A 21,037-nucleotide genomic window follows, 5' to 3' on the forward strand; every position below is an offset into this window, starting at 1 on the left:
CATACCTTACTGTGTATTTCTGTTGTATGCCAAGTTTTTCCATACCTCGTTCAATTGGCGAATAAAAGGTGTTGATGAATTCCTACCTTCGGCGACACAGTGGTATTTGGTCCCGCTGACACGATATCTCTTTCTCTAATTCAACACGTGGCTTTAGCATTGGTATGTCCGACGACTAACGATATTTGATTGTTCTCTATTGCCCGCTAATCGGGATTAAGTTTGCTATATACGGCACTCATATGCCTAGGATAAGGCTGGACAAGAACAGAATCGGGTGTCCTGCTCCGGAAAGGCAGCGGAGATGATGTTCATGAAAGCCTCACAATGCTTCCCTCAGAATACTCAACAACTCTTCTGTGAAGGCCTCAGGATGAGTAGCGGATGGCAGATGCCCACCGGCTACCATCTTTACTGGTAAGCCTAACTCGGCACCTAAGGTGGTGATCGGTTCAGTGGTCAACGGAGTTGAGGACAATTCACCCCTAATGAGAGTAATCTTTTCCCGATAGACCTTCAACACAGGGAAGGGCACTTGGTATCCTAGCAGGACAGGTAACTCATATTCGAAGAGGAAGTTGAAACAGAGAATTGACAACGCAAGGAGCTTCTTGTGAGTGGGCGAGTCACGAAGCAGCGCACGGTCTTCATCGCTCGTTACGACCGGGACAAATGTCTCCGAGGCGGCAGCCGGACCATGGGCTTTGTATATCGAAACGGTCGACTGGAATGCTGCAGAGACCTGCTCATAGCTCTGCTTTGGTAGGAGGCATGGTATGCACGGGTCATGGACAATTATCTCTCGGACCAAGTCTGGATGAGTGCTGAGCAGTTCAAGGGCATGCATGCAACCAAGTGAAATGCTGTAGATGAGAACTGGCTGGTCAGGAGAGAGGTGCTGTATGAGAGCGACTATGTCATCGACGGTGTCCTTCAGCAGGGTTCGTTGCTGTTCTTGCGTTGGTGGAGAGAGAAAGCGACTGCGGAGGGAGCCTCGCCGATCGAAGCCGATAACAGTATATTGGGACGATAGCCGCAAGGCGAGGTCTTCGTGGGTTAGGTGCGTTCCATGGGCCGCTGGGATGATGAGAAGCGGTGGACCGGAACCGCGGATTTCGTAGTAGATGGATACACCAGGTCGGCTCAGGACTCCGCTGGACATCGTTGCTGACTTGCTTTAATTCTTTCTTTCGATTGTACTGTTTTTTTGTCTCGCCTGAACTTGATAGGGATGCGCTCCGCGTTAAAATATGTAGATGTTGGTACCGCCCCGGGTTACTTCAGTTGTAATCGGACCCTTGATTTAGAATCGGCATCGGACAAACTAATTGGAGCAGCAAGAATAATTGAAGCAGCCGAAGCCAGTCTCCCGGTATCTATTTATGGTATGATGGTGGTGCCTTGCACGTTTGTGTCTCGCAAAGATATGCCCAAAATTTGGTCATTCGATCAAGTGCCAACTAGCCCGTCCCTTAGATCCATATAGTCCGAAAATCAGGGCATCCGAAAAGCAATTATGGATGAAGTTCGTATCTCCTACCTCTGCAACTCGTCTGGGTCTACATGGGACGCCATGAAGAGGCGCACAACTGATAGAAGTTTTTGGTGTGTCATGTACGGTAGGCACATACACGATATATTGTTAATAATGGCCTCGCTGCTGCATCTCCGTCTCGGATCGACGCTTTTAACGAAATAAGTCTGAGACAGTTATAGAGCTTGAATGGACTTCACGTACTTCCGTTAGCGCACTTATATTCTTTTTGGCATCACTCAAAATTTGCTGTAGGGGAAGATTGCCGTATTCTCAAATCGCTACAGATAGTGATGTTCAGCTATACCGTAATGCCTGTTTACGAGGACACCCCTTACAGCACAGTCCTTGCCCGTGTGGCGGCGGAGTGTCATAAATCGAATGGCCACCTGCTAGGGAGAGATCCCATATAAGACAAAAGAACGGAGTGAATTGCAGGTCCATTTAATACCCTCGTCTCACCGATATCTAAAAACAGCAGGCTTGCCTCCTATTTACTCTATCTCCATTATTGTGCGAAGGCCCATTGTCAAGTACCAAGAGTAGGGAAAAGACTATTTCAACCAGAACCTCAAGGTCAATAATTACGGTATTGCCACTGAGCAACTCCCGGTCACACGGATCTCACCAACTCAGCAAAAGGGCGTCCCGCCTTGCTTTCGAAGGAGGGATGGAGACTCCAAGGCAGTGCTTGGTGGTGCCTATGTGTACCCGAAGTAGCGGGAGAGAGTAGTTCCCCAGTCCACAGCATATATAGTTTTCAAAAATGGCATTTTGGATGATATTACTGTCTCATACAATTTGCTTTATAATTACAGAACAGATTGAACCGGCAACTTCCCAAACTCCAACTGCTGATCAACGGTGTCTCTCACTTGATCCTCCATTGGCTTGAATTTAAGACCGAGCTCTTTCTCAGCTCTACTCGAGTCCACCGCGTAGTTCATCCAGTCCTCTGGAATCAACTTCCAGGCAACGGAGGGGTATTGTTGTCGGACGAACTCATTCACCTCCTTCCATGACTGGCGTGGAGCAGAGAGTAAGAAGGACTGGAAGCCTCGTGTGGAATCACCCAATGCCTTGACGTGTGCCGCAGCGACATCATCAACATGAACCCCCAGAAACTGACCATTGATGGGCTTTGCTGACGACAGAAGAGTGAGTACCAGCGCTCCGCAACTTCCACTCGGATCATCATGTGGTTCTTGCACCGGGTTTCGACCATAAACCCAAGATGGATGAAATGTTGTCACATCAAACGGTGGGTTGCGCTGTTGTACAAAGTCGATAATCGCTTGATAGGAGGCTACCTTACTCGCGCGGTATTGTACCATCGGGTCGAGCAAAGGCGAGATGCCCTGCTTCGCATCGTAGGGAACTCCAGTATCCTCTATGGGGGGTCAGTAGATGTCCGCCATTTGGAACCAAAGCAGAACTTTCTCACCGGTGATTACTGTTCCGTGCGGTTGACCAGCCAGGGGCATAAATGATGATATTGAAGATGTGACAACAACCTTCTTGATAGATGAAATTTTGCAAGCAGACTCCAATATGGATGTTGTTCCCTGCATTGCAGGAATCAAAAGGTCGCTGTTTCGATCTGGAAGTGGTGATGCAACGTGTATAACATATTGCACGTCCTGAATTGCCTCATCAAAACATCCGGTGACCGTAATGTCGCTCACAACGACGAAGTCAATATTACTGAGATGGCGGCTGAATATGCGGCGCAACTTCTCAGCTTGTTCAGGGCGTCGGATAGACAGGCGTGCGCGGTATCCGGCCTGCAAAGCCTCAAGGGCAACGCGAGACCCAATGAAGCCTGTTGCACCTGTAATCAAGACGGTAGGGGCCATTATGCTGTCATTCAATTTGAAAAATGTCGGTCATATTGGCTTCCCTGCCATTGTCATGCTTAAATAGGGCATCTAGCCACCACAGCTGGACAATGGCATGCGTGTCGGAGTTTCTATTAACGGTGACCGAAGCTGATTACACCTTACTGACGCACTCAATGGAGATAGTAAGCTTGAGTAGCTCGCTAGGTACGTGTGATAGTAGGAAATTCATGCAGTATGTATGCGTTGACTTACTAGCCCTTGGTTACGATAGGGACGATCATGCAAGGTGATTGGAGTCAGCCGATGGAGGTTCAATCGGCATAACGCATCTTGTTGCATTTGGTAAAACTCTTGATTCAATGAAGACCGCTAAGGGATTCTCACTATAATCCGGCTACGGACTAACAATTATAAGGATCTGAATAAATACCAGAGTGCGCGAACAGAATTAACGGGCCTACTTTACTCCGTTGATGGACGCGGATAAACGCACTCCTCCGCGGCTCGGTGAGTCTAATTCTACCAGAAAGGTCTTTCAGCTCACCGGTTACACTACAGGATGCTAGCGCCTGACAATCTCGTGGCTAAAACATACTGTGTAGTTTACTGTATGGACTCCTCTATTATCACCACACTATCCCCACTAGTTCCAAGTCATATAAGTCAAACCCACCCCCCTGTCCGTCAATATCTAATAGTCCGTCGATACTATAATACCGTCTCCGATACTCCGTGCGGATCACAGGAGTTGCAGGAAGTGCACTTTCATAGAGGAAAGAGAAAATCACGTCGTGTCGATATCCTTGAGGAAAAAGAAATCGAAGCTCAGAACTTCCCTCCATCCCTTTCTAATTATCAATATGGTTTTTTCCTTTTGCTTCTCCCTTTTCTCTTCCAATTGCTAATGAGCGTATTTCCGGTAGTTAACACTAGATCGATGAGTTGGCAGAGTAAGATTTGGTAGTTGTTCGTTAGACTTGCAGGCGATGCAGCTCTACACCAATCGTTTATTATCCAAATTCCATATGCGACAATCAAGTAGCGTCCGCCTTACCTCGTTATTGGTGTCGATCTTAGAGGACATCTTGTCAATGTCCATGAGACCGACTAATTCTATATAACCCAGTTCGTCGAACATACCTAGGTAGACACCACGCCTTTTATCTCAAAGCCTAAAAACCCATTCCTCCAAAATGTCATATACACCGGCCCAACTAGATCAATACTTCGAACGCATCAAACTTCCTCATGACACTCGGGCTCGCTTGAGCGCTAGGAATAAAGACCTAGAGGTTCTGACCAGCCTTGTGCGCCATCATGTTGCAGGGGTTCCCTTTGAGAATACAGTGCTGCACTACACCCCCCAGCAGTATTTTGAGCTTAAACCTCAAGGTCTATACGAAAAGATTGTACTTCGTCGTCAAGGTGGCACCTGCTTCCAGGTAGTCAGGATCCTAAGCGAAGTCCTGCTTTCCATCGGATACACGCTCTACAACAGTGCAGCGCGTCTGAACGCAGCAGCTAGTATCTCTCTTGCAACCACCGGCGATCCTAACCGACCAGTGGGTGCACAGTTCGGTGACTGGCAACACATGGTTCTCATTGTTCGCGTTGACGGACAAGATTACCTTGTGGATGGGGGCTTCGGTCCGAACTGCCCTGTCCAGCCGATTGCCCTGCGTGATGGGTATGAATTTGTGGATGGGCGCCTGGGCCGTCGGGGACGGCTGATCTACGACAATATCAACAAAGGCCGGGCGCATCATCTGAAATACTGGCGACTGCAGTTCCAAAGCATGAAATCAACGGCGGCGCCGTGGATGGACGTATATGCATTTAAGGAGTGCGAATGGTTAGACACGGATTACGAGGCCGGTGCCCGGGCAGTTGGTACAAACAAACGCGTATGGTTTCGGTTCCGTGTGACTGCTTTCCAGTACGTGCTGGAGGAGGGGGTCCCCGCGGGCTGGGTTATGCTATGGCATAATATGCTCATACGATTCCACGGTGGCAAGGTGCTGGAGAAGAGCTTTTTGGAGTCTGAGGAGGAGAGGATCGAGGTGTTGGCGGATGTGTTTGGAATCGTGTTGACCGACGACCACAGGAAAGAAATTGCCGGAATGTTCTCAGCTTTGCCCCCAAAGAAAGCAAGGCCATCAAAGATGTAGATTTGGATTACTGACACTTGGGCCAGCCTGCCGGACACTGTAATAATTTGTATTTCTCTGCTATATTGCTTTATATTTAATTTGATATATGTTTATTTATATTTATGTTCGTATTGGGCTGTCAGGCGGCTGCAACTACTGTTACTTAGTGGTCTTACCGATGGATCTGCGTTAGGTAAATATTTATACTACCTCTACTGGCTGGCATCGGGTAATTACTAAGGTCATCGCTCAGTACTACTGCATATATCACTGCCTTGAAATGACTTGAGTCTGTCTTGCTCTTATTCGTATGTTCACGAGGCCTAATTGGAGGGAAAAGAGTAGGCGGTACATGCATGTCACTCACGAGATAACAGGTAGGGTAGGTTAATGCGGCTCTCACACAGCTTATTATGAGTGCTATAAATCGACACACAGCTCGCCCGATAGGTCCGAATTCATGTAACTGCATCATAGTGGTCCAGGAAACATCCTGAGGCACTTTCCTCAGCTTACCACCCGACGAGCCCGAGCGATCGTTAATATCTCGGATGGTCGGGTACGAAACTGATTGCCGTGTTCGGAAACTCGGGAAATTGGCCACGGCATTTAACATTCCCCGCTGGTTGATTTCCGTGGACCTATCACTGAGATTTGGCGTAGAACCAAGCATCTCAGGATATGTGATACAATGGCGGAACTCGATGGATTGAACAGTGAAAATACAGTGAGGCCGCGCATACTCTAGCACGATGACTGTTCTGCCCGACCAGACCATCAACACGCGCCTGAGCTTATGTCAGAAAGATTGAGAGCACTCAGCAGCTTGTACAGGGCTATCAATTATACGGATCAGATGGAGCCAGCCATGAAATGAGAGTGCTTGAATTCAAACGAGACTGATGAGGGTTGTCAGCGAGCGCAGTTTAATATTCCTCAAATGACAGAATAGGTTACGGAAAAAGCCATCCTGAATGGCTATCGTTGCTGTGTTAAGTAGTTGAAGGCATGGATCAATCCGAGATGACAGTCCACACATCCTCTTTGACCGTAGTGTCAACAAGACCCTTTGCATACTAATTCGCCTCATCCTCCAAAATCACCTACATCTTGAGAATTCTATAACACTTCGGTGCAGATGCAGAGTCCATACCCCAACATTTCACCACGAAGTTATCAGATGCTTGTGACAGACATAGTGTACCAACAGTTTATTGCCACTCCAAAGGAAGCAGAGATGCCGTCGTTACAAGTAGGGTTGCGAAGCAATCCCAGAAACATGGGTGATGGAAAACTCCGTATTCCTCCAGTAACTTTGAGTAAGATGAGATTCAATCGGCTATCACAACGGCTCGCCATCACACTCGCAGTGGACTAAGCGTGATATAGCACTGTGAAAGGACTAATTGTATAAGCATCTTCTATATTATAGTCTCTTTACTTCAACGTTACTCGTTTATATATTGTGACGTATAAGATTTTGTTATGAAGCATCTATGCCCATGGTAGTACTCGCGCATTCAAGTAGTGGGTGGAATACCTCCAAGTATTGCAGTAAGCACCAAGCCCTGTCTCAGTCACATCACACTTTGCACCAATAGCTGTGTACTGACCATGCCCTGCTCATTCCCCTTACCAGCCCAATACAGCCTCCTTGGCTCCGCGGAGCTCTCATTAAATGCCCACAGCTGCTCTCCGTTCAGCATAAGGAACCCATCATCCGAGACTCCCCACCCAGTCACCGTGTCGATAGCCTCAGGCTCTGCCTGAAGTTGAATGATCCATGCAACTGAGGTCTCATCGGCTAGCACAGCCAGCGCCTGACCGTAGGGCCCGTATCCGATGGTGCCGCCTTTATAGGGAGATACTATAATCATCATTTAGGTAGTTGGTACAGGAGGAACAAGTAGAAGCTTACACGTCAATATGGTTTCTAGGGCGCTGTCATAGATACCCCAACCATCTGTGGTAAGTACTGAGTTATCAAGGGTGGATAATAAAGTAAAATTAGCAGGAAACGAAGTAGTTGCGGATGCAGCCAAGGTAATAATACCACACATGGCTAGAAGGGGTTGGTTAAATCTCATATTTAAAGCTGTGAAATGCTTGATTTAATAACAATATTTTTATGATAGTAGTTAGAAAAGTATGGTAGGATATTATCATGAAATTAGGACAAGGCAAAGGCTTTTTATATCTATTTTCGATAAATTTCCGTTTATGTGATTGGATACTCCGTAGCTAAAAATAGCCGTTCTTATATGTAAGGCCGACTACCGGCCCATCTAGTCCCTTCCTTGGGAGCGATATGGGACGCCTAAGCTGACTACTGATCTCTCGATACTTGCTGCGCAGTGTCTGGGTTGATAAGAAACAGTTTCATATACGCAATAATGATGCATGTCTCTCTTTAGATTATTTACCTAGACCCCGGCAGCTTCATCTTTACCCTTTAGTAAATATTCGAATAAGCACGATACTCCTTCTGGACCGTGTTAGACTAGTTTCTTATATTGATTATTCATGGAAAGAATCCAGGCCGGCCTGGCGAATGGTAGAACGGAAAGAGACGAGAGAGAAAAGATAAGTATTACAATAATAATAATAGAAATTGACCTGATTGGGTCAGACAATCTTAAGGACAAGATGTGGAGCAACATGTTGCTCCAAATGTGTTTTCATGGAGGTTATGTCCTAATTTCGAGATGCGACCCTTTCTCTCTAACACGTGGATGCCTTATGATCATTGCTTTTTATTGGACTCTAATCTAGTCCTCGGTAAACGGACAACCCTTGGCGCTACTGTGCGGCCGTGTTTTCTTCTCCACTACCTCAGCTGTTAACTTCATCAGCCTGTCCGCTAACTCCATGTTATTAGCCTTATCACTGCCTCTTTCCACTATTCGTGGTGGATTAATGAACTGTCCACCCTCGGTCGCCATGGTCGCGGCATACATGGTGGACACGGCCCCCTGGAACTGAGTCTTCCGAAACGGTTTTAAGCCGGCGGACAGGCCATACCCGAGCACGGGATGGGCCTCATGGATATGGACATTTGTCTGCGCCGTATCGACGACCCCCGGATGAGTTGCATTAACAATGATATTGGGGTGTGTGGGTCGGAGGTGGGCGTTGAGCCACTTAGCATATAGGAGGACAGCCAGTTTGGACCGACCATACAGCTCTGTGGGGCTATATTCGCGATTCAGCTCCTCCACAGACGCGAACTCCGTATCCTTGGGCGTGCTTCCTTCTACATTAGAGGAGACATTAACAATTCGAACAGTGCCTCCAGCGTCAGCGGTCTTCTTCAGCGTTGGGAGCAGGTGCGAGGTCAGCACGACGTGACCCATGTGGTTCGCTGCCATGTGCAAGTCAATTCCGTTGGTGGGAGCTAGCTGGCGTGTCATGACGCCCCGGCCGGCATTATTGACAAGGATGTCGATGCGGTCCGTCTGCGACGCAATCTCAGCTGCCACCTTAGCGGTTTGCTCCCAGTCCGACAGGTCACATTGGATCCAGATGAAGCGGTGGCGTGTCTCGGGACCGAATTCCTCCTCAGTGGCAGAGAGGGCATCATCGGCGATCTCCTTGCGGAGCGAAGTCACGAAAAGCTTGGAAATGTTTTTGGAGAGAAGGGTATGGGTAACGCCGAAGCCGATACCTGTTGTAAATATTATGGTTAACTTGCGATTGCAGCCGTGCGGGAATTTGGCGGGCTCGGATGCAATGAAGCAAGTTACCTTCTGTACCTCCTGTGACCACCGCTACTTTACCGCTCAAGTCGGGCACATCATCTAGATCGAACTTCTCTTCTGCGAGTTTGTGAGACGGGCCGCCGAAGTTTTCGGCAATGGTGTTCTTGACAGCTTGCATTTTGGTCAACTGGTCAACTGGAGTAACCTGGGGGTATAGCTCCGCAATGTGAAAAAGATACATGCATTTTTTGTATGTTGTAGGTCTTAAGAGGCCGTAGGAGCAGTTGACTACTCATGATGAAGTCACCGACTGGCCATGCTGCCATGTGCGTCATTCTCTTTCCGCCGCCTCTCATCATTGGGTTGCAACTACATTGAAATCCTGATTAAGACTGAGATATGAAGGATGCATGGAGTGTTGAGAGTTTATTTGGGAATGGTTACTCAAGCATCTGATCTACCGCGCCGGGCGGAGCCGAGGGGGCTTTCTCTTCCGCTTCGCAATAGTTATTTAACTATTTATGTCAGGAAATTATGATTAAGCGAGGTCATCATCTGCACACCTCAAATAGAGTCTAGAATTAAAGAAGACAAAAGCGTCTGCAATGACCTCATGCCTTTTCATCCTAAATAATTCCGGTCCAGAGGAAGTGGACTTTGTGCAATGGAAGTGCTCTATTAAGTTGACTAAGGACTGGACTACAGTAGTGACGTGTAGAGTCATGTGACCACGTATGCCGTTGGGAAACGGATTCCCTCGTCTTCTCTGGCACAATCCACCATCAGTACCTAAATGGTCTCACATATCCGGTATCAAATGGAGAGTTTATTTCTCCAACCTGACGAAGGTCGCTACTATGCCTAATGAAACGCTCAGCAGAAACATTCTTTCAAAAATAGAACATAAAATTTGAACTGTATGCCTTGCAGTGATGGCAGCATAGTGACGTCTCACAGATAACAGCTGCCCAGCTGCCCTTCAGGCTTTTACTCTCCCGAATTTGCCGTCCAGTAGCATCAATACCATACATCTATTAGCCGTCTTGCTCAAGTGTTTAGCAACGATGGATAAGATACCAGCCGAGATCAAGCATGCCATTGCAACTTTGGTAACTACGTTTACCTAACTTTTGGATCCACGGCACTGATGCAGCCCGCATTTATGTGATAGAACCCGAAGAAGCCTGATGGCATTGTCTCGAGCTGGTAAGATGTGGAACAGCATCGCAGGATCAGTCTTATATCGCCACCTTCTGATACCCTTAGATATCGAGGATTATTGATCCTACTTGCTCACCCTTAGATATCGAGGATTATTGATCCTACTTGCTCCGTCTGCCATATACCCAAAGAGACTTTGCACATGTGTGGAGCGACAATGTCTTATGATGATTTTGAGATTTATTGAACCCCCGCATGAAAATTTCCTAGATACTCGTGATGCCCTGGAACAAGGGGGTATCAGAAGGGATTTATTCATCGATGTCCTCGGTACGAAGAGAATCTGGCTCCGGTTCTTAATCTAATTTCACTATTGCCTAACGTCAGTGTGATTAATATCATTGATGAGGAGGTTGGGACGGTTGAGCTGGCTGAGACAATTTCACGACATCATCCAACTTGCCGAGTCTCCCTTTTTATCTCATCACTATCCACGTGCAAGGCCTGGGATGGCTCACCGTTACTGCATGCCGTGTGTCATTATCCATGGGGAAACAGTGAACTGGATGACATACAGTCTACGGATAAGTTATTGCAGAGTATTTTGCACCGAGCACCACATGTACAGAGGGTCTCATTGCAGTCGTGTACTTGTGGTCCCTGGCCTGTTGAGAAAAGTCAGAACGTACCTCAAGTAGTCGCCCAAATCAAATCCTTGTGCTGGCCGCTGAATAGGGAGGTGACCACACATGGCTTCCAGCGCTTAAAAGGACTGACGGATCTGCAATGTCTGAGATCGTGGACAGCTGCATCAAGGATACGATACTGCTACAGACTCTGGCGAGTATGTAACCTTTCAAGAAGCTTACTTACCTGAACCTGCCTTGATCGAGCCGTATGAGAACGAGTACGCATTTTGGTCCAATGCAGAGGCAATGTTGGAATCCTTGCCCCCATTTAAATCTCTTTGCCTGCTAGGCGGATTTACGCCCGCATTTCTCACCCGTGGTGGGGTACTTCGCAAGCATAGACCGGCACTGCTCGAACTGAAATTACATCGGGCATCGCCTTAGAGGCAAGAGATAGACCTGTATGAGCTTTCCCTAGGCAAAGGAATTGGTCCAATTTTCTCAGACAATGATATTTTGGAACTCAGCCGCCAGCTTCCATTGCTCAAGAATCTCCAAATCTGTATTCAGCGCCGCCGTGGCCTCGATGGGGCCGTATACATAACCCCGGGGCAATTCACATGTCTGGAGGAGCTAGAACTAGTTCTCAACTGCCATCCGGAGATGAATATTTTTGGCCACCGGGTCCCGTCGCGTGAGTTGACAGATTTCGAAATGGCTCAAATCTGGCATGGTTTTGTGCTAGGTTATGGGTGGCTCAGATGGTACCTGCGTGATTTGTTGATCAACTGTGCCATCGATGAAGCGTTGGCCAAAGCGATCTTCTCGTATGTCTGGAAAGGTCAAAACGGGAATTGGCTACAACGTCTGACGATCCACCCTTTGTATGGCCAGTTGGGAGAGTATTCCAGATACTACTATCATGAATACTGTAAAAAGTTTAAGGAGGAAGGCTTTCTAGACCAGATGTCCCCGACGTGGGTAGTTGAGCCAGATGTTCTGACAGGGCCACGAGCCCAGAAGTGTGTTAAGCCAAGGCGTGACTTAAGCGACCTGGCGGATGGAGAAGATAGCACGTTGATCCCGGTACAGGAAGTGGGTGGCATATTCGCCATGAAAAAGGAAGAAGACGTTCAAGCCGTCTTTCAGTCTTTCTGGCCCACAGCGGATATCAGTGCTTGGCCAATTTATTAAAACAGTTGGCCCCTTAGGTCTTCGGGAATGGATGGTTAGTACAATCAGTTACACGAGAAAAGATCCAATGTAATACACTGTTTATTTCTGTATGGCGATAGTACACACTAGCTAAGGAGGCGCTTCGAGTGACTGTTGACTGCCAGGATGGCCACTTCCGGAGTAACCTAGTAATATCCACAACTTTCCTCTCTCCCACTTGCTCAACACTCCTCAGAATTAGACTCCCCCCATGGTAATCTACCACGTCCCCTTAAGCGCCCTCCCAGTTCAGAGCCACAACCCGGGTGTCGTTGTACACCTTGTGCAAGAACTGGTTAGGGTTCTGCTTACCATCCTCAATGAACTCACCGGACCAAACCATCCAGTAAGCCCAATTGACGTTCTCACGAGCCTGCATATCGGGGTCCGGAATGGGGCCAACTTCTGCCATAGCCAAAACTCTTTCGTTCTTGGTCAGGGTCTGGAGCTTCTTGTACTGGTCGGCCGCGACTCCGTGGTCACCAACGGCGGGATAGTGATCGATGGTGGCGATGTCGCATTTGTCGTTTCCGGGATACCAGGCCGGATCAGCAGTGTTGCAAACCCAGACCAAGTTGTGGAGGTTGTGGTAGCGAGTGATGCGGTCGTAGAGGATATCCCACAGCTTCTTGAAGGGAGCAGGACCCTGGGCACCCCACCAGAACCAGCCACCCTCGGGCTCGTGGAGCGGGCGGAAGAGAATGGGCACGTTGGCCTGATCCAGGCGCTTGATCTGAGCAGCAATGGCGTCGATATCACGCAGCAGGAGCTTGTAGTTGGTGCCGTTGCCATGGTCGTTGACGGCTTCAGACACGTTGAAGCAGGTGGCCTCGGTGTAGAATCCCTTGTACCACGGCTCTTTCTCGGTATCGAGCAGACAGGTGGGAGCATACCAATGCCAAACCAGGGCATTGATTCCATTGCGACCGGCGTGCTGGATTACATCCTCGACCGCGTGAGACTTGCCGCCGTGGGCAACAGCCGAAGGCGAGTAGTAGGTGAAGTCGCTGCCGAGGATGGCAGGGGCCACACCAATGTTCTTCTCGACCCAGTTCCAGCTGTCGACATCCTGCTGTCCGGATATATAGTGCGATCCATACTGAAGCTGAATGTACTTCAGGAGCGCTCTGGCGCCGGGGGTGGCAGACTTGTCAATGTTGCCATAGGACAGAGTCTGGTTGGAGGCGCCCAGCGCAGCAGAGCTGAAAAGAAGCGAAAGGAGGGACAATTTGGTGAACATTTTCAAAATGTATCAAATACTAAACGAATGAAAAACGAGTGAACGACTTAGTGAAGGAGTTGGTTTTACTGTCAGCTGTAACTGGGGCATGGCGTGTTCTTTATAGATTCAGACCACGACGATCATTGTCTATTCAATGTAAGGAAGTTTTCATACAAGAGAGGTAAAATCATGTCCTGTTCATGACGATCCATGGGCAACGCAACTTTTCCGCTTAGTTTTTCATCTGCACCTCTGTACCAGTCTTCTCTACGCGGCCTCACCACCTATTGCCCGTGGAAGGCTTCCTCAAGCACGGTGGACGGCACACATATTGTTGTCTCAGAACTAGAGTTCTGCTGACGCGTTTCACCCTGTCTTGACAGTTCCATTTCGAGTGTAGACATGCAATATTGGTAGCTTTGGGCGTGGTTTGCCTGGAAATGGAATGTGCGTTGATTCATGCTTAATGTGGACTGTGCCATATGGCATAGGGTCCAGGGACTGTTCGGCTTCCCGTCTCCACAAGCACGGCATCATCGCACTCAGATCTCTTTCCCGGGCGGGTTTGGCATAAGGCCCTGAGTTGCGGGGATTCCCCGAATATTTGCCGACTACATCACGGATAGAATTAACGATTACGTTTCGTCCCACTCTCTCTTGATTTTGTCCTAATATGGGCTAGGGAACGCATTCGCTTAGGATATGAAATCTCTAGATAGTCAGATCGTATTCAGATATTACCTTGTTGGGCAAGGCAAGCGTCCCGTTCCCAAAGGAGATGGTTGAACGACTGCCTGCTTCGCCATGTTTCATAATGAGACAGCCTTCTCGGCAGTTGTAATTTCCCTACCAAGTTCAATCTAAGATAGTAGTAGTTCGCAGTTTGAGTACGCGTCGTGGGTGTAGATGAGCCATTAGTCTAACCTATTTGGACGCGGAGGTTATGCTGCTACCAAGCTAGGAAAGCGGACTTACCCCTGCGGCAGCCTGGCCCTGAATCAGACCAGGGAAGATCCATCGAACGATTCACCGTTCATTGAATAGACGATTCCGGCGTAGGGTTCGGCTTGTGTGCGCGTTTAAGCATTGACCGCATATCCTTAACGTCAGGACTGCATGACCATATAGGAGTGTAAAGCCGTATGTATGACCCAGCATCATACAAGGACCCTCTTCCTTCCACTCAAAGTTTTCACTCCACTATCGTACGATGCAGGCGGGGTGTTGACCATGACTCGAGGTCTACGTGGGTTTTGTAATCTGCCGAGTACAGAAGGGTGTGGTCGTTAGTATACAGACTCCTTCAGCTACCAGTATATCCATCATGTCAAACTGTTACAATAAGCTATACGGGACGCCATGCTTTACCCATGCTTTATCCATCAGTACACATACATAGTAGTACTTTTTTCATACAGACGAAGATGCACGGAGTCGGCTGTGGCACTCGCGGGCTACCCTTATCACGCAGAACAAGCCAATCGGATATGCCCATCTGCATGGCCGACTCTGCTCCGTCGCGCAACCGTCTGACGTCCGACGCAAATGCTCTCGAATCAAAGTCAAAGTCCAATCAAGGCTGCCGGAATAATCAACAACCCTGGGCTTCCCGATTGGGATGGTGACAGATACCCCTCGGGCCGCCCATAATGGCACTAAACCCTGTTTGGGTATATTCGGCCCGCGAACGGAATTAACCAGAAGAGGGAAAAACAAAGCCCGACCAGGCTGACAGTAACTCACTATCTCACTAACTCACTATCTGTACACATCTTCTTGCTCTATCTCCCCTGGGAAGGGTTGACCTAAGCATTGTACTCCGTAGCTAGTTACCTCTCACGTCACCTGCTGCAGGATTGTTTTCCTGGGTGCTTACTCTTCGGAGAATGGGTTTCTAGTCGTTCAGCATGCCACCCCAACGCGCGCCCCAGTCCCCTTTCCCGCGCCATCGCAGTAAGCGGATTGCCTGCAGGCAATGTCGCCAGTCAAAGGTCAGTTATGATACTAGCCCGCCTCTGTTCTTCTTCGTAGCTGACGATATGGCCTAGCTTCGATGTGAGGTATCCACAGGTGGTGCTATCCCCTGCTCCCGATGTCGCCGGCTGGGCTACGAATGCCGGCTTGATGTGGCGTATCAACGTGTCAACGGGCGAGAGTATACCTCACTGGCCATAAAGGGCTACTTCGTCGCTTCCAATACACACATTCTGATACCATATAGGAGACTAGAGGAACTGGAGAAGGAAGTTCAGCATCTGCGCTCATCCGTCTCCACTCATCCTCCCGCTGCCGCGCCACAGTCCCTCCAAGGCATTCTCCTCACCCCCAGCGAATCGTACCATGCCGATGCCTCCTCTATCATCGTTCAGGAACCCTCAGCGTCGCGAGTGGATCTGGTGGCTTCCCAAATGCCACATTTGCCAGTAGAACCTACAACTCCCGTACATTCCTTGCCATCCCAGCCACCTAGTCAACCGTCGCCTTTACTTACCGACACGACGTCCCCAACCTCATCCAGGTCGCTAGAGTTTGTCCACCTCCATGGGTTTCAAGTAAATGCTCTGTTCAACATGTAAGATTGGTCAGCCTGCTACCTATCTTTAAGCTAATGCCGGTAGCTTCTTCACTCACTATCATCCCTACGTACCCTTGTTGGATCCAACCATCTCCCCGAACCAATATTATGCTCGATCTGCAGTGTTATTCTGGTCCATCATTCTGCTGGCCTCTCGTCGATATACGGAAGAACCTGGCTTGTTTGTCAGTCTCACGGCTCCCGTCAAGAAGCTCTTATGGGATACCATCGCCAATCCCCCGCACACCTGGCATGTCGTGCAGGCTATCATCCTAGTGTGTCTGTGGCCATTTCCCACTTCATCTCTTTCCTCCGATATTACATCCATTCTCCTATCCACCGCACAGACGATCTCCCTCCGCATCGGGCTGCATCGACCAGAAGCCATCCAGGATTTCTCCCGAACCAAAAAACGTTTGATGCCGGATGAGATGGCCGAAGTAGCTCGTACATGGGCGACCTGCTATATCACCGCTCAGACGTAGGTGACACTCTGCTTTAGCCATGTTATGTCGTAGCTATCTGACTCAACTATCCTCACAGAATCGTAACCATAGACGGGCAAGTATGGGTCTCATCAGACTGGATGATCGATCGGCTTTGTGACCGGGACAGCGCTATGATCCCGTCGTCCCTCAAACATCAACTCCTCATATCACGTTTTTCGGCCCGGGTAGGTCAGTTCATGTCCAGCCACTCACAGGGCCCAACGGATCTTCCTCGTCCAGGGGAATTCATCTCCCTTCTGGCCCTACTAGAGCGAGAATACACCGAGCTGGCATCTACTTTGACCAGCTACATATCAGGTCCGTCACACACGCCAATTTATCTCATCCCATCATTACTAATCTGGCCCACAGAGGAGAACAAAGTCCTTCTAAATGGCATCGGTCTCCAACTCTACGTCTTCTACCTACTCGAAGAATCCGACTCCGACACGCGTAAACGCGGGCTCATCCGCGCATACAGCATGTCAATCTCCACCATAGCAATTATCAACCAACTCGAAGCCCTCATCGACGCCATGGCCTACGGGCCCGTGTCCTATTTCCGTATCATCTCTCTCGCAGCCATATTCATACTCAAATTGAGCTATTCGAACCTCGGCCCGTACCTAGACCTAGAGACCGGCAAACGCTCATTCAACTCTGCCATTGCCCTAACCCGTCGGATATCTATCGAGGACAATGATCTCCCCGGACGCATGTCAAAGATTCTCACCCAGTTGTGGAGTGCTCAGAATATTCATCGCGGGCAGCGGGACAAGCCCCCAGGCCTGAGGCTGAAAACGCGTTTGGCTGCCAGTTTAGTTCATGATTCCATGTGGATGTGGAGGGAACAGTTTGGTGGACAGCCTCGCAGTGGGACGAATACACCTCTTGCGAGTCGCGGGCACTTCACCGACAATAGGGCTATGGAGCAGCGCGGGGGACTAAGCGCCCGGGAGACAGGCTCGGCTGGTAAGGAGGCTACTACTAATTTTCCGGTGGGTATGGAAGATGCTCATTCAAATGGATTGACACTGGAGGATGTTGTCGATGCAGAGTTGCTTGCGTTGTTGCCTTTTAGCTTGGACGGGGAAATCTTCACTGCTCCTGGAGGGTGTTGACCCACGGCGTTAAGTAACTTGCTTTTGCCTATCGTCACACGGCTGTCATGCATAACGGATATCCCAAGAGTAAAGCTACTTCTTATTTACAGAAGACCGTCTCCACAATAACAAGCTACTACCACTGCAATCCTGCATGCGGACCAGCACTTTCCCCACTCCCATGCAGCGCAAGTGACTTCGCACTCCCCAGATTTTTCGGTCTGGTCATCTGCTCAAAAAGCCGGTTTCCAAATTTTTGGAATGCCGACGCGATACCGCCATGCTGAAAGAGCTCCCGCTCCATCTGACTCAATTGGAACCTGAACTGCTTCCCATCTACGTCTATCACCTTGGTCTTGAAATCGATGGAAATCTCGTTACCATCTTCAGCGACGTCGTAAAATGCCTCGTCAGTCAGGGTGATGCCCAAGAGACCCAGACTGGGCATGTTACGCTGGAAGATGAACGAGTATGACTTGGCAATGACACACTGCACGCCGCAGCCTGTGTAATATGGGATTAGAAGGATATCGGCAATGAAGAATATAAAACAGACGTACCTAAGAGTGCCATAACCGCCTGTTCACGGGACGATCCACATCCAAATGCTTTGCCTGCCACGACAATATTGAACCCGTCTTTGACACGCTGGCGAAATTCGGGGTGGGTGTGCTCGAGGCAGTGCTCGCCTGCGATCTTATTGTCTGACATGCCGATAAGGAATTGGGCAGGAGCCAGCTGGTATTTATTAGCTGCTATGACGGGCTTTGGAAGGAAGGGAACAGCATACAGCATCAGTATCGATGAAATCGCCTAGGCGCTGCACTTTGCCTGTCATCACGTCGGACGAAGAGCTATCTGCTGTCTCTGAAGTATCCACCTCTGACGACTTTACATCTGTCGGGCCCCCGTTGTTTGTTTCTGCGGTCGCAGAGCCACTAGGTTCCACGTAGGAAATACGGTCTTGTGTAGAGTCTATTGCAGACACAGAAATGCCACGGAGGGTATGCCATCTATCCAAATCGATGGTTTCGAGAAATTCATGCGGGTCTTTCAGCTTCATCTCAAACGACGAAGCAGCAACTGTGGCAGCGGATGCAAGATTTCCGATGGACCCTTGTATTTGCAGTTAGTCTTATGTCGCCATGTTCGCCCACGTGTTCTCAACGTACCTTTGCCCATACGGTTCTCAAAGTTGCGGTTCTGCGACGAGATCCAGACTTCTCCCGGCCCAGCCTGGTCGGCCGACATGCCGACGCAGTAACTGCACCCCGGTATGCCGATCTCAAATCCAGCATCTTCGTAGATCTGTGCAAGACCTACCTCACGAAGTCTGTGTAGGATAGGTACCGAGCCCGGAACAACCTTTCTCTTCCCCTGAGAAACCGGCTTCATACCACGCTGGAAGCCTTGTTCCAGCACAAGAGCACCGAGAATCAGATCCTCTTCGGCAGTGGTGCAAGCACCAATAAAGCACCCATCCAGATGCATTCCTTCCTGCTCGGTGACAGGAACGACGTCGTCAGGGTTGGGGTACTTGGCCAGAAACGACCGGACCTCGCCAAGGTCTATCTCATGGGTTTCGGCATACTCGGCATCATCGTCGGGTTTGAAGTAGACGCTTGTGTTTTTGTGTCGGGGCAGGCGTCGCTTCTGGATGAATTCTTCCGTAATTTCATCGGGCACGAAAACACCGGTAATTCCGCCAAATTCCTATGACCGTTAGCACTTCTTCGGCCTTTGTACGAGATGGTAGACGGACTGTTGTCATGTTGCTAATGGCAAACCGAGCATCGCAAGAAAGATGTTTAACTCCTGGTCCAGTGAACTCAACGATCCGGTCCGCGGCCACAGTGTTCCGCTTCAGCTGTTGCAGAATGTACAAGATAGTGTCCTTCCCACCAATCCCGGGTTTAGGAGCACCGACTAGACGAATGTTGACCGATTCAGGGACCTTGAACCACGTCTCTCCCGTCACTAACGGAAGAGTCACGTCGGCTGCTCCCAACCCAATGGCCAGACAGCCTAATGCTCCAGACGAGCAGGTATGGGAATCGGAACCCACGACCACCATGCCTGGCTGGGCTCGTTCGCGGTAAAACTCGGTATGAAGGATAGTATACTACAGCGCGTAAGCACAAGCTGTGCAGTCTTGCAACTCTGAAATAGACCTACGTTCATGCCCTGATAATCGGTCATCTTGAAGACGCGCTTAGCCCTCTCACTGGCGTCAATCAATGCCTTAACTTTGGGGTTTTCATTCACACGAGGGTCCACGACATGATCACCTGCAAGCCAGAACCGGTCATTCCGGTAAATTCCAGGCTTCCCGAGACGCTCATAAGTTCGTTCCATGCCCTATCATTCTTCCAGTAAGCATCTGGATATGCAGGTCTGTGCCGAATGAGAACACGTACCTGCCATGAAGCCTCGGAAGCAATGACCCAGTCAACGTCCACCCGGATCAATTCTCCAGGTGCTACGGACCCCTTCCGATCAATATCGTGCAGCGCAAAGATCTTCTCACTCAGCGTCATGCCACGTCGACCGGGGGGTCTGACCGCGAGGGGAACAGGTGGTGCCCTGGCGCGATCGGCCGAATTCAAAGCTTCGAGCCATGCTGTGACCAGGAATGTAATTTCGGCTTCTTGCCCGGGTGTTAGACTGTCTGCTGCGGATAGACCGAGTCCTCCTATTTCCGTGGGTTGTTGGCTTATCGCGAGGACGTCAGTGAGGGCATTGGCTTCCCGAGGGTAGTCCTGCGCCCGAAGTGCATCGACTACTCGCACCAGCTGTTTAAGTAGATTCCCTATGGTTGGCAATGCGTACGCTTCATCACGTTAGTGAATCTACTGCTGTGAATTTCATTGATGTCCCGGACGTACTGTCTGTCTCCGAAAGGATGACATTCCGGGTTTGCTGCAGTACTTGCAGTAGGGAAGGGGACCTGGGTTCGCTGGCGTCACCCATGATGATATTGTATTGCTAGAGAGGCTTAATGAGCGAGTATCTCTGAGCGGGGTTCCTCGAGGAAGCTGTGAGGACAGCATCTTAATATATGAAATGGGGGATCGTGGCATTCCCGGACTCGGCCCGCTTGCGGCCCGGAGGATTCACAAGTATGATATAACATCATCACATGGCACCATCAAGCACTGCTGCTGCTGCTGCTGCTGAACCCCCTCAATTGCGCTTAACTACGCCTCCATAGATTCACTGCACACATTACAATGGCCATTGCTTCTGCGGTTACCAAGCTTCGCCAGCTCTTGGCGGACGAGAGCAAGATTATCGTCTGTCCGGGGGTCTACGATGGCTTTACTGCCCGAATCGCCCTCCAGGAGGGGTTCGATGCATTGTACATGGTAGGTACTACACCAATCAGTGCTGGTCGGGGGTTCTACCTCTGTAACTGACCCTG

At 49.5% G+C, this 21,037-nt stretch overlaps 10 protein-coding genes across 10 annotated transcripts; 4 read left to right on the plus strand and 6 right to left on the minus strand.

Annotated features, from left to right (window-relative positions):
* Nucleotides 1–54: 54 nt before the first annotated feature.
* On the minus strand, nucleotides 55–1,498 carry BO85DRAFT_453140 (alpha/beta fold hydrolase). The gene is made up of 2 exons (XM_025660993.1): nucleotides 222–1,498; nucleotides 55–162 (listed from the first exon to the last, which is right to left on the minus strand). Exon 1 carries the CDS (start codon nucleotides 1,160–1,162, stop codon nucleotides 323–325), a length of 840 nt encoding a protein of 279 aa, XP_025511246.1. The 5' UTR covers nucleotides 1,163–1,498; the 3' UTR covers nucleotides 55–162; nucleotides 222–322.
* Nucleotides 1,499–2,287: 789 nt separating this feature from the next.
* On the minus strand, nucleotides 2,288–3,727 carry BO85DRAFT_405853 (NAD dependent epimerase/dehydratase family protein). The gene is made up of 3 exons (XM_025657315.1): nucleotides 3,631–3,727; nucleotides 2,979–3,542; nucleotides 2,288–2,924 (listed from the first exon to the last, which is right to left on the minus strand). Exons 2-3 carry the CDS (start codon nucleotides 3,388–3,390, stop codon nucleotides 2,347–2,349), a joined length of 990 nt encoding a protein of 329 aa, XP_025511247.1. The 5' UTR covers nucleotides 3,391–3,542; nucleotides 3,631–3,727; the 3' UTR covers nucleotides 2,288–2,346.
* Nucleotides 3,728–3,952: 225 nt separating this feature from the next.
* BO85DRAFT_156078 (uncharacterized protein) lies at nucleotides 3,953–4,380 on the plus strand. Its single transcript, XM_025654191.1, has one exon. It carries the CDS (start codon nucleotides 3,986–3,988, stop codon nucleotides 4,337–4,339), a length of 354 nt encoding a protein of 117 aa, XP_025511248.1. The 5' UTR covers nucleotides 3,953–3,985; the 3' UTR covers nucleotides 4,340–4,380.
* A 183-nt stretch (nucleotides 4,381–4,563) lies between these two features.
* Nucleotides 4,564–5,543, plus strand: BO85DRAFT_523620 (arylamine N-acetyltransferase family protein; the record flags this gene model as incomplete). Its single annotated transcript, XM_025665368.1, has 1 exon — nucleotides 4,564–5,543. Exon 1 carries the CDS (start codon nucleotides 4,569–4,571, stop codon nucleotides 5,541–5,543), a length of 975 nt encoding a protein of 324 aa, XP_025511249.1. The 5' UTR covers nucleotides 4,564–4,568.
* A 1,396-nt stretch (nucleotides 5,544–6,939) lies between these two features.
* Nucleotides 6,940–7,670, minus strand: BO85DRAFT_471931 (uncharacterized protein). Its single transcript, XM_025662522.1, has 2 exons — nucleotides 7,444–7,670; nucleotides 6,940–7,392 (listed from the first exon to the last, which is right to left on the minus strand). The coding sequence occupies exons 1-2, from the start codon at nucleotides 7,610–7,612 to the stop codon at nucleotides 7,103–7,105; spliced, it is 459 nt and encodes a 152-aa protein (XP_025511250.1). The 5' UTR covers nucleotides 7,613–7,670; the 3' UTR covers nucleotides 6,940–7,102.
* A 623-nt stretch (nucleotides 7,671–8,293) lies between these two features.
* On the minus strand, nucleotides 8,294–9,401 carry BO85DRAFT_442334 (retinol dehydrogenase 12; the record flags this gene model as incomplete). Its single annotated transcript, XM_025658833.1, has 2 exons — nucleotides 8,294–9,189; nucleotides 9,269–9,401. The coding sequence occupies 2 exons, from the start codon at nucleotides 9,399–9,401 to the stop codon at nucleotides 8,294–8,296; spliced, it is 1,029 nt and encodes a 342-aa protein (XP_025511251.1).
* Nucleotides 9,402–11,535: 2,134 nt separating this feature from the next.
* Nucleotides 11,536–12,207, plus strand: BO85DRAFT_381612 (uncharacterized protein; the record flags this gene model as incomplete). The annotated part of the gene is made up of 1 exon (XM_025656429.1): nucleotides 11,536–12,207. A coding segment is annotated over one exon (672 nt), but the record flags the coding sequence as incomplete, so codon positions are not given.
* Nucleotides 12,208–12,460: 253 nt separating this feature from the next.
* Nucleotides 12,461–13,468, minus strand: BO85DRAFT_463035 (mannan endo-1,4-beta-mannosidase A precursor; the record flags this gene model as incomplete). Its single annotated transcript, XM_025661892.1, has 1 exon — nucleotides 12,461–13,468. The coding sequence occupies one exon, from the start codon at nucleotides 13,466–13,468 to the stop codon at nucleotides 12,461–12,463; it is 1,008 nt and encodes a 335-aa protein (XP_025511253.1).
* A 1,889-nt stretch (nucleotides 13,469–15,357) lies between these two features.
* BO85DRAFT_381811 (Zn(II)2Cys6 transcription factor) lies at nucleotides 15,358–17,634 on the plus strand (the record flags this gene model as incomplete). The annotated part of the gene is made up of 6 exons (XM_025656440.1): nucleotides 15,358–15,441; nucleotides 15,499–15,605; nucleotides 15,672–16,022; nucleotides 16,069–16,506; nucleotides 16,569–16,831; nucleotides 16,886–17,634. The coding sequence occupies 6 exons, from the start codon at nucleotides 15,358–15,360 to the stop codon at nucleotides 17,632–17,634; spliced, it is 1,992 nt and encodes a 663-aa protein (XP_025511254.1).
* On the minus strand, nucleotides 17,580–20,663 carry acoC (aconitase family protein). The gene is made up of 8 exons (XM_025662523.1): nucleotides 20,502–20,663; nucleotides 20,034–20,446; nucleotides 19,792–19,974; nucleotides 19,379–19,738; nucleotides 18,789–19,329; nucleotides 18,407–18,732; nucleotides 18,177–18,354; nucleotides 17,580–18,120 (listed from the first exon to the last, which is right to left on the minus strand). The coding sequence occupies exons 1-8, from the start codon at nucleotides 20,584–20,586 to the stop codon at nucleotides 17,753–17,755; spliced, it is 2,454 nt and encodes an 817-aa protein (XP_025511255.1). The 5' UTR covers nucleotides 20,587–20,663; the 3' UTR covers nucleotides 17,580–17,752.
* Nucleotides 20,664–21,037: the final 374 nt, after the last annotated feature.

This window comes from Aspergillus piperis, assembly GCF_003184755.1.
Source record: "Aspergillus piperis CBS 112811 unplaced genomic scaffold BO85scaffold_24, whole genome shotgun sequence".
In the NCBI taxonomy this organism is placed as follows: Eukaryota; Fungi; Ascomycota; class Eurotiomycetes; order Eurotiales; family Aspergillaceae; genus Aspergillus; species Aspergillus piperis.

What these genes read in the sequence shown, in the direction of transcription:
- BO85DRAFT_453140 (XM_025660993.1), bottom strand. Translation starts at nt 1,162, where the DNA reads ATGTCCAGCGGAGTCCTGAGCCGACCTGGTGTATCCATCTACTACGAA.
- BO85DRAFT_405853 (XM_025657315.1), bottom strand. Translation starts at nt 3,390, where the DNA reads ATGGCCCCTACCGTCTTGATTACAGGTGCAACAGGCTTCATTGGGTCT. An exon ending in GCACGGAACAGTAATCACCG is followed by an intron (nt 2,925 to 2,978) that starts GTGAGAAAGTTC and finishes GACCCCCCATAG; the next exon opens with AGGATACTGGAGTTCCCTAC.
- BO85DRAFT_156078 (XM_025654191.1), top strand. Translation starts at nt 3,986, where the DNA reads ATGGACTCCTCTATTATCACCACACTATCCCCACTAGTTCCAAGTCAT.
- BO85DRAFT_471931 (XM_025662522.1), bottom strand. Translation starts at nt 7,612, where the DNA reads ATGAGATTTAACCAACCCCTTCTAGCCATGTGTGGTATTATTACCTTG. An exon ending in CCTAGAAACCATATTGACGT is followed by an intron (nt 7,393 to 7,443) that starts GTAAGCTTCTAC and finishes TGATGATTATAG; the next exon opens with TATCTCCCTATAAAGGCGGC.
- acoC (XM_025662523.1), bottom strand. Translation starts at nt 20,586, where the DNA reads ATGGGTGACGCCAGCGAACCCAGGTCCCCTTCCCTACTGCAAGTACTG. An exon ending in CTTCCGAGGCTTCATGGCAG is followed by an intron (nt 19,975 to 20,033) that starts GTACGTGTTCTC and finishes GAAGAATGATAG; the next exon opens with GGCATGGAACGAACTTATGA. An exon ending in CCATTAGCAACATGACAACA is followed by an intron (nt 19,330 to 19,378) that starts GTCCGTCTACCA and finishes TAACGGTCATAG; the next exon opens with GAATTTGGCGGAATTACCGG.